General features: G+C 37.3%; 1 protein-coding gene across 1 annotated transcript; it reads right to left on the reverse strand.

The window, feature by feature from the left end:
* Window positions 1–5,580: 5,580 nt before the first annotated feature.
* Window positions 5,581–10,374, reverse strand: LOC112754567 (uncharacterized). The gene is made up of 8 exons (XM_025802236.3): window positions 10,114–10,374; window positions 9,920–10,022; window positions 9,744–9,848; window positions 9,577–9,662; window positions 8,794–9,035; window positions 8,035–8,224; window positions 6,572–6,755; window positions 5,581–6,125 (listed from the first exon to the last, which is right to left on the reverse strand). The coding sequence occupies exons 1-8, from the start codon at window positions 10,170–10,172 to the stop codon at window positions 5,823–5,825; spliced, it is 1,272 nt and encodes a 423-aa protein (XP_025658021.1). The 5' UTR covers window positions 10,173–10,374; the 3' UTR covers window positions 5,581–5,822.
* Window positions 10,375–10,669: the final 295 nt, after the last annotated feature.

A 10,669-nucleotide genomic window follows, 5' to 3' on the forward strand; every position in this document is an offset into this window, starting at 1 on the left:
TTGTGCTTCTTGTTGTTTAGGAAAATCACATCAATTGCCCTTTATTGATTCTAAGACAGTGTACACAGCTCCATTACAACTTGTCTTTTTGGATATTTGGGGACCAGCTCCCTCCCCTGACTCTAATGGAAATGTCTATTTTGCAAACTTCATTGATGCATTCTCTAAATACACTTGGCTTTACCTGTTAACATCTAGGTCTCAACTCAAATCAGTGTTTAATCATTTTCAGCAAATGGTAGAATTGCAATTAGATACTAAGCTTAAAATGCTTCAAAGTGACAATGCACCTAAATATGTTAATTTGTCAAAGTCTTTACAGTCTCGTGGAGTGACTCACAGGTTCTCCTGTCCTCATACCCCTCAACAAAATGGCAATGCTGAACGTAAGCACCGCCACGTGATTAAGATGGGACTCACACTCTTGGCTGAAACTGGAATGCCAACACAATTTTGGGGTGAAGCCTTCCAAACTGCTGTCTACTTGATTAATGCACTACCAATGCCCACACTGCAAAACCAAACACCAATGGAGGTTTTGTTTGGCAAGAAGCCTCCCTATAATGCCTTAAGAGTCTTTGGCTGTCTGTGCTATCCTCACTTGAGGCCGTATAACCACAACAAGCTTCAGTTTCGATCTGAACCAGCAGTGTTCCTTGGCTATGGAAATTCGTACAAAGGATACAAGTGCCTACTGTCATCTGGAAAGTTTGTGATCACTAGAAATGTGATCTTTAATGAGACTCCTTTTCCTTTCAAAGACTCAACTCTCCACTTTCAGCCTCCACCCAAAATCACCAGAGTCTCCACTAACAATCCCTCATTCCCCACCATTCCTCGTCTCCCCACTCTTGCTTATCCCTTGGCACAACATCAACCCTCCACCATAACACCAAGTCTATCCACTAACACCACTCATCAACCTCCTACTACTTCCTCATCTCTTCAAACACTCTCACCCACAAATACCTCATTGTGTGGCTCTGACCCCCAACAACTACACTCTTAGATGCACCGGCTGTCCAGGCTGTCCCCATTCCCATTCAGTCTCTTGAACATGTCTTACCTCCATCTACCAACCATGTGACTCAAAACAGTCATCCCATGGTTACCAGAGGCAAATTGGGCATTTTTAAGCCCCGGGCCCTTCATGCTAAACTCGAGCCTACCTTAGTGAAACAAGCTCTCTCTGATTCAAAATGGTGGGCTGCCATGGATGCTGAGATACTCCGCTCTCATGCAGAATCATACCTGAAATTTGGTGAAACTGCCACCAAATTGGGAGCCCATTGATAGCAAATAGGTGTTTCGGATCAAGTACAATGCTGATGGATCTATTGACAAATATAAAGCCAGGCTGGTTACCCAGGGCTTTCATCAGAGACCAGGGCTGGATTACAAGGAAACATTTAGTCCTGTAGTGAAACCTGCTTCGATTTGTATTATGTTGTCCCTTGCTCTTGCACACTCCTGGCCTATCAAGCAGTTAGATGTCAACAACGCATTCTTTCACGATGACTTATCTGAAGATGTGTATATGTCCCAGCCAAAGGGCTATGAGCAGAGAGATGGAACCCTGGTCTGTAAGCTTACCAAGGCTCTCTATGGTCTGAAGCAGGCCCCTCGGGCCTGGTATGTGAAACTGTTGGGTGCCTTCAAGCGCCTGGGCTTCATCCCCACCAAATCATATACTTCCCTCTTTACTTGAGTCACACCTCAGTCCAGGTTGTATGAACTTGTCTATGTTGATGACATAATTCTCACAGGTGACTCTGGCTCTGCCAATAGTCAGGTCATTCAGCAGCTGAATCTCAACTTTTCTCTCAAGGACTTTGGGGACTTGCATTATTTCCTTGGCGTGCAGGTTATCAAGACAGCAGATGGAGGTCTCTCCCTCTTACAAACAAAATATATTCAGGACATACTGAAGAAAGCAGGGCTAGAAAGTTGCAAATCCTGCTCCACACCACTGCCTTCCACACTGAAACTCACTGCTACTGGGGGTGTTCCCTTTGATAACACTTCCTTATACAGAAGTGTAGTTGGTAGCTTACAGTATCTGACCATGACTAGGCCTGAAATTGCATACTCAGTAAATCGAGTATGCCAATTTATGCAGTCCCCATCTGAGGACCATTGGAAGGTGGTCAAGTGCATTCTTCGATATCTGAGTGGGACTCTGCATCATGGCTTGCATTTGCAGAAAGGGAGGAATCTACCAATCTTGGCTAATTGTGACTCAGATTGGGGCAGTGACCCTGATGATCGCAAGTCCACCAGTGGGACCTGTGTCTTCCTTGGTCCCAATCCAGTCTCGTGGTCATCCAAGAAGCAAACTGTTGTGGCACGCTCTAGCACTGAGGCAGAATACCGGTCCATGGCAGTTGTTGTGGCTGATGTGGTTTGAGTGAGAAACCTGCTAACTGAGCTGCAATTTTCCTTAACTACTACTCCTAAGCTCTTTTGTGACAATCAAGGTACTGTATTACTGGCTGCTAATCCAATTCTCCACTCTAAATCCAAGCATTTTGAGTTAGACCTCCACTTTGTCCGGGATTATATAGACAAGGGCACCATTCGGGTTAACCATATTCCTGGCTCTGCTCAGCTTGCAGATGTTCTAACCAAAGCAGTTTCGTCCTCCCTGTTCCTTGATTGCCGTGACAAACTCAAGGTTGCTGTCTCACCAACCTTGTGTTTGAGGGGGCATGATAGTATATGTGAGTCCACAATAACCAATATAGATGAGCATGTAGATTATACAAATTAGAGGAATAGTTGTTAGGCAGTTACGCCCAATTGACAATTATTGGTTATGCTTAGCTACTGTATATATACCCTAATTGTAACTGCACACATTGGCTTGATTCAATAACATTCCACACTTTTCTCCTCTCTCTCTCTCTCTCTCTGATTCTTCCCTTCTCTCTCGCTGAAGCTCTGCATCAAATACAAGATCAGATACCTTTCAGCTTCCCCTTGCACAAATATATTCTAGAAGAATGCTGGAATTTTTTGTCCGCGGTTAATTAGTAATGTTTAAAAGTGAAAGCTAAAAGTATGTTGTTTGATTGCTAAACTAAAGAAATTGGGATGATAGCTAAAAGTGTTGGCCAACAATAAATTTTGCTACTCTTTGAGCTTTTTTCTCATTAAAAATATTTGTGGTGTAATTTGAATTGATTTTGAAGAGAAAACAAACATGATATGAAATAGTCACCATTTGAAATAGATTAATTTGATTTATTTTTTTATTAATGTTATTTAATACAAACTTTTGAGATTTAAATTGAATTATCCATTAAAAAATATCTTTCACACACGCATAAATATTAAAAAATCAATAGAAAAACACGAAAACAGCTCTTCTAAAGTGCAAAATGCATATTGCACTTTAGAGGTTAAAGTGCCTTCATATTTGTCTTTTCAAATAATTAATGGTGGAATTATTTTATTCTTATAATTTAGTCAATATCACTTTCTTTAAAATAATGTATAAAAAATATTTAAAAGTGCATTAACCACCTGTAATAAAATAAAATAAAAAATTGTAACTACCTATAAATTTTAGTTGATCACTAATTACTTAATTTCTTCAAGGGATCAAGTTCGATTGTCTCGTTAGGAGAAGCATTCAACCATGGAAACAAGTTCTTGTTTTATCATTTGCATGGATGATACTATCACTTTTTATTTTATTTTATTTTTTTCTCACAACCATTTGGCAAAGGTTGGACTTGCTCATCATTTATTTAAGTTAGGAACTTATATGTTTTTCAATTCAATAGCTTTAACATTTGTTTTGAGTGTTTCAGTGGAATGTATTAGTTATTCATGGATTTTAGAGTAGTTTTTCGGAGTATTTAGTTATTCATTGTAACATCATAACTTTTGTTGGATTTGATTAAAAGGAGAATGAGAAAATATTTGTTAGTGATAGCATAATGATCGACTAGTGTTCATAAAAATTTTCAAGTGGTTATATTATTTTGGTGAATTTTTTTTTAATTATGGTGGGAATGTTTTATATTTTCATTTAAAAAATTAATTAACTATTTATAAAAGTAAAATTATCTAAACTATTAATTATTTCCAGGATTAGGATGAATACAGTTTAAGGCAAATTTCTTTTATAAACATCCGGGGGACGTTTTATGTAAAATTCAAAAAGAAAAATTGTTGGGTGAGATTTTTGAATTTTAAAAAAAAAATTAGAAAGGAAATTGTTAGATGCGATTTCTGAATTTCTTTTTAGAACAACTAAATAATAAAAATCGGAAGGTGGATTTTTTTTTTCCGAAAAAGAATTAAACAATAAAAATCGGTGAGCACGATTTTTGCATACCATCATACACATCTCAAAGAAATTAGTGCCGTTGAAATCTGGCACCATCGATAGCAGTGTATTTCTCACCACTTTCATCATGCTGTTGTTTGTGACATTTTAACCTTAAGTAAAATATGCACTTTATAAGAAGTTGATTCGAGACCAAAATCTTTTAAAGTGAGGGAGTTAGTAAAGTAATAAAATAAGAGGGTAATCATTCATAAATTAAGATTTTAAAACTCACATATAGTAAAAGCTACAAACGAAAATTATCTCCTCTTTATCACTTTATTAATCTCTTCACTTCGAAATATCTAAATTCATCGATCCAAAAAGCCATAATTTTTATCGAATTTGATTTGGAGTAGACAATTGATTTTGATTGCTTAGAGCCTACTCCATTGTCCTAGTATACATATTAGTATACATAGCATCATACACAACTCAGAGAAATAAAATCCTAGTAGTAGTAGTTAGTAGTAGGGGCATGGTCTTGAGTTTCACAGAGAATAGAGTGCATCCTTTTTTTTTTTCCCTTAATTGTTTGATAAAGTGTGATATTTTATATTTAATATTTTCTCTCATATTCTCACTTAAGACATATAAGGTGAGAAATTACACTACCAAACAATCAAGGAGGAAATTAAGATGATCCATTCCTAAAAATAGGCAATAAAGAAAAGGGATGGGACGAGTGTGTACGAAGAGTCAAAGATGATGAAGCGTCGTGAAGGTAGGTGATAGAGGGACTCTCGAATGAGCTTCTAGAAGAGGTGGCCATCGTAGCCTGAGAGGCTCGGCAACAAGATTGGGGGATTCTCAACCCACCTCATGAAGTGCATCCAAAAGGGCCTGTGAGGGGCATCTCTCTCAAGCTTCAGGAGGTAGAGTGCAAGCGCCGCATGGACTTTGTCCCCAACGTCTCCGCCATCAACACCACTTTTCGAGATCCCTGTCGACAAGAGACTCTTGACATGGTCTCCTCCCTCGGCATCTCTGGCACGCCCGGCATTATTGAGGTTGACCCTGTCCCCGTCCACCAGAACCTCTCCGCTTTTGGACGGGGTACTGCTCCCAGGATTAGGTATTAACAAGAAGACGGAGAGGAAGTTTGTTTATGTTTTTCATCGTACATTGTTTCCATTTTGTTAGGTTACACATCTTACTGCGGCATAGGTTTCCTTTTTGTCTTCATCTCCTTTTTAATCAATAACGATTCATTGTCATTACTTTTTGAGTGCGTCACTGGATAATTGATTCGAATACAATCTATATATAAAGCAAGCTTCTCAAAACATTTACATGATCAAGTGTTTACGGTGCAACATACGAGGTAGTAACAGAATTTGGGTATATAGCAATATATTCAACAGTTTCTGGTGAGACTTGTACGAATGCAATAATCTCGGAATAAAAAACTTCTCAAAATGCTATATATAAACGTGGTGTCATGTTATGGGACTAGAGTTACACGAAGAAAGGATGAAGGGCTAGCTCACTCACTGGAATTCGCTAGCCCAACCATGTTGAGCATGTGGCGATCTTCCTTAAACCTTTCGAGTATGGTGCCTTTGACGGCATCATTCTTGCCTAGAACCGTTCCTTGAGTCACTCCCCAGCACTCTATTACTTCCGGCAATATGCGGTTGGTCTTAGAGAGGCACGGGCTACCAAATGTGGAACACGCAAATGTATGGCCTTGATCGAAGTTTGCCGAGATAAAAACACCATAGTGACTAACTCGTCCTCCGAATCCAATGCCATTTGGAATGTCTGCCGAACTGAAATTGATGGCACACTGCAAGACATGGACATTCAAGAGAGGAATAACAGCATCAGAACTCTAATCCACACAATAGCAAATAGTTACCTAATAGCAACTAAATAAAACCCCATGAAAGATTTTGAGATCAATACATTTTGTAGTCTCACATGTTCAACCAAATTTATCATCTTCCTTTTAAGACAATCTGTAAAGTTTTTCAATGTTCATGTTGATGCTAATTATTCTTCTTAGTGCAGGATTGATGTTATTTAATCTAAATGACACTATCGCACTAATGCAAAATGAAAGGAGAGAATAACAATAACATTCTACAATTCAGAACAAATGAAAAGGCAGATCAGTACACAAACATCTGGCGTTAACATAGGGTCCGGGAAAGGGTCACATCTAGGGTACAATGTATGCAGCCTAACCAAAATCAGTGATTGTTAAAATCCGTAATTAGAAGCAGAAGTTACCCATTGTAGGTTATGGTTTGCTCCAGTAGGCCGGAAAATGGATGCCTTTGGATTCAGTTGAAAAAGGAAACATTTCAAATCTCCATAAAAATCAGCATGCCGTTCCCATGGCTGAGAAGCATATCCTCCATATATATAACCCTCTTTATCCTTAATAATTAACACACTGGGGCCTTGATGATTTCTGCAGTTTGGAATTAAGAGTTATGCATTCCAATCATACCAAGAAACAGAAAGTTTACTATCTGTCACTACCATAAGAAAACAATAGAAAATGATAAGCTACAAATTATGCTCTATCACAAATGTTTTTATCACCAAACATAAGTTGCATTTTACATCCAACTTTTGCAATTACCACCAACGAGCCATGAGGTTTTGGACTCTAACAATGAAACTCCTAATGATGATAGTTTATGTTCAACAACATAGAAGTTAATTCTATGTATAGTTATTAGCTTCTAAACCTAATGACAAGCAAGAGACAACATTGCTAATAAGTGTCATGTACAATACCAACTGCTTGGCTGCTTGCTAGCTTTGAACCAATACTCTTCCGAGCATTTACTCAAAATGTGTATTTATCTTCTATTTAATACAGTTACACAACAAATGGAATTTGCTTTTCTGGTTCTCTTTGTTCAATTTCATGCCATTCAGTGTACTGAATGTTAACTTATGTCAGTTGGACCTGCCTAGGCCTGAACTACCTAAAAACATCATCTGTAGCCCATGTATCATGAGCAAATTGAAATAAATCTCCAATAGCAGTTAAGACAGGCTGGCTTTTGAATTGTAACAGATATGATCATTCTGAAGAACTATATCACATACTTTATCTTAGCTTCAATGTGAGTTGTGGCTTCGCTAAAAATCATCCCCCCCCCCCCAAAAAAATCCCAAAAAAAAAAAACAACAACAAAGCCTTGTCCCACTAGGTGGGGTCGGCTACATGGATCAAACGACGTCATTGAGTTCTATCATGTATCAAGTCTACAGAGAGACCGTTTACATGTAAATCTCGTTTGACCACCTCATAGATGGTCTTCCTCTGTCGTTCACCCCTTGTCCATCTTCCATCTCATCCACCCTCTTGACTGGATGCTCTGTCGGTCTTCTTCTCACATGTCCAAACCACCTGAGACGCGATTCTACCATCTTTTCCACAATAGATGTTAATCCAACTCTCTCTCTTATATCTTCGTTCCTTATTCTATCCAATCGCGTATGACCACTCATCCACTTAACATCTTCATCTTTGCCACAATTAACTTATGTTCATGCTAAAAAAAAAAGAAAAAAACAAAGTGCTAAAGCCATGCTCCATAAGCTACAACTTACAAAGGGAGAAAAGAAATGTTCAACCATAGACACAAGTCACTGTTCATTATGCATCTTCAGGGATTTAAGAATAAATAAATAAAGGAGTAGAATGGTTTGAAAGCCAAAAATAATTTACTTACGAAATGTTTCCCAAGAATGTATTAAAACTAAGACCATTAATAGAACTATGATATAAAAGCATCCAATCTTCCAGCTCGTGCTGAGAAAGTGCACCTCCTATATGCCAAGCATATTCCTTTCTCAAAAGTAAAATGCTAGGATCAATGTCGTTTGAGGTCAACAAGTTTGGAATTTGAGAACCTGGTCGTCCTAGAACATGGCAAAATTATGGAAATAAGAACTCACAACAATTACTTACTATGGATTTACTCAAATTAAATCCAGTAGCACTTCATCTAAACAATGGTACCAGTTACCAAATTGAATAGGGTCAAAAATTGAAGAATATGGCGTGATGAATTGCATGTTAACAGTCCAACATATACATACAAGAGTTCTAACTTCTAAGCAAAACAAGGTAGATAGCAAAAAGGGTAAACCACCATTTTTGGCACCAGAAACATTATAGTTCTGAAAATAATAGCACCTAAATGATAGAAACGCACTCATAGCAACCAAGGATCATGAGCTTTACATCAAATAGATGCCAAACATCTAATCCTTTACACAATTTTCTTGTTTTATGTGAGCTTGGGAATGCTTACGTATAATTTGGACAGCATGTGAACAGTTTCAAGACTGAAGTGATGTTACATGAAACTCAATTAGCAATTTATATCCAATCAAATGGACAGACTGTTTGTTCTATTGAAACAACATAGCATCTTGATACAACTGTGATTTGATGACAAAAACATTGGAAACTAAATACCAGATACCTGAATCAGGTGGCATCAGCAAGCTCCCAAGAAGCTTCCTAGCAGATGGGACATGAGTGCACCAACTTCTGAAATCCTCAAAAGACATAGACTCCTCAGTGCACCCTTCTTCATGCATTGAGAAATTTGCAGCATTTAGAAATATGTTGACAATGCCCTTATCTGAACTTGATCTAGCTTCATTATCTTTTATGCATAATATATCCTTAAAAATGGAAATCATAACAGACTCCAAATCAGACCTGCACCTCGAATTCCACATGCATCAACAAAAAAATAAAAAGGGGCAGAAAAGAAAGTAAATCAATACTCAACAGAGTATTATAACTGAATATTTGACATTTCAATACATTGAAAATATTTGCTTTTTATTCTAGTGAGCATTTACAAAGATGTCTAGGAGGCTATATCATTATTCTAAATAAGAAATCACAAATAACATATCAACAGGGATGACAATACCATCAGTTGTAGAAGCAAATCACAAATATCAGCTGATTAAAACTAACAAAGTTTTTTAAATCTAAGGAATGAAATCCGGCTGCTTGGAGATAGAATAATTATAGAGGCGAGAGACATCAAGATATAAAGTGACTAAAGTTCACCTATTCATAAAGAAATATATAACGATCAATATAAGAATAAGAATCAGAAAATAAGTAAAACAGCATTAGTGTTTAATTGTTTACACAAGAAAAAGGGTGTTCCGCTATGATCAGACCTACAAATAGAGTTAACTTTTAAAATGCATAGAACTAGCAGTAGCAAGAATAGCAAATTCACCTCCCTACAAATTTATCCCCATTTACATCCAATAAGCGAAAGATGAATTCTTCAATGTCATCTCTTGTTCCTTTCTCGTAAGTAGCCTGCGAAACAGATAATCAAACTTCAAATAAATCTAATTTAGGGATATAACAACAAAAGATGATGATGATTATGTAAGTGACCTTAGCAACAACGAGGTCTTCAAAAGTTAAATGCTGATCCTTGCGCTCTTGAGTAACTAAATGGAAAATTCTATCCCCAAGCGGGCCATGGAGTCCAAAATATGACTACAATGAAAAAGAAGGGATTATATTAGGGTTTATTGAACAATTAACACACGAGAGAGAGAAAAGAAAACCTGAAAAACAGAGGAAGAGATGTATTGGGCATTGCTCTGAGACTTGGCAGCGAGCGAATCGAAGAGAGACCTTAAGTCTTCAAGTTCGTGGTGAGTAAAGGCTCTGCAAGAATTAACATTTTTTTTTATCTTATAGATTACTCAGATCGAATGAGAGTGTGTGTGGAGAGAGAAATAACGAAAGAAAGAGGAACCTGGAAGCTGAAACAAAACGGGGATCGGTTGGAACTGACTGAGACTCAGAGTTGCCCATTGCTAATTCCTTCTCTCTTGTCCCAATCAGAATCAACTGTCTTCCTTTCTCTCCCGTTTCGGTTTTCGCAGTTTCTACTTTCTGCCCCTCCCCCTTTTTTTTCTCTCGCCTGTCTCTCTCTCTCTCACTCTCACATCTTTGTAGATTTCCAAACGAGAAATGAGGCTAATTTTTGTTACACATGGAGAAAGAAAAAATATGGGTAAACTAGTTTTAATTTAACATGGTTAGTAAAATAATATTTTTTTATTTAAATATTATTAATTTTTTTTTAAATATAACATTTGTTATTAATGACTTTATATTGTGTTTTCCGTCAAGAATTAGAACTTTTAGATCACCACGACTCTTAACTCTCGACAAAGCAATAAAATTGCTTGTGAGTGAACATTGATTTTAGTAGATAAAACCCTACATATGATAATAATTGACCTTAATCCTTGTTTATTGTCATTGTAAAGCACACTCTTAATGGAGATTGTTTCTGCTGGAACTTA

The sequence above is a fragment of the Arachis hypogaea genome, chromosome 16 (assembly GCF_003086295.3).
Source record: "Arachis hypogaea cultivar Tifrunner chromosome 16, arahy.Tifrunner.gnm2.J5K5, whole genome shotgun sequence".
NCBI lineage: Eukaryota > Viridiplantae > Streptophyta > Magnoliopsida > Fabales > Fabaceae > Arachis > Arachis hypogaea.

Bases quoted from the DNA above. Each gene is read 5' to 3' on its own strand.
- LOC112754567 (XM_025802236.3), bottom strand. From the start codon at position 10,172: ATGGGCAACTCTGAGTCTCAGTCAGTTCCAACCGATCCCCGTTTTGTT. The intron at 9,663-9,743 runs GTCACTTACATA...TCTGTTTCGCAG, and splicing joins AAGACCTCGTTGTTGCTAAG to GCTACTTACGAGAAAGGAAC. The intron at 9,036-9,576 runs GTGAATTTGCTA...TTCGAGGTGCAG, and splicing joins GGGGATAAATTTGTAGGGAG to GTCTGATTTGGAGTCTGTTA.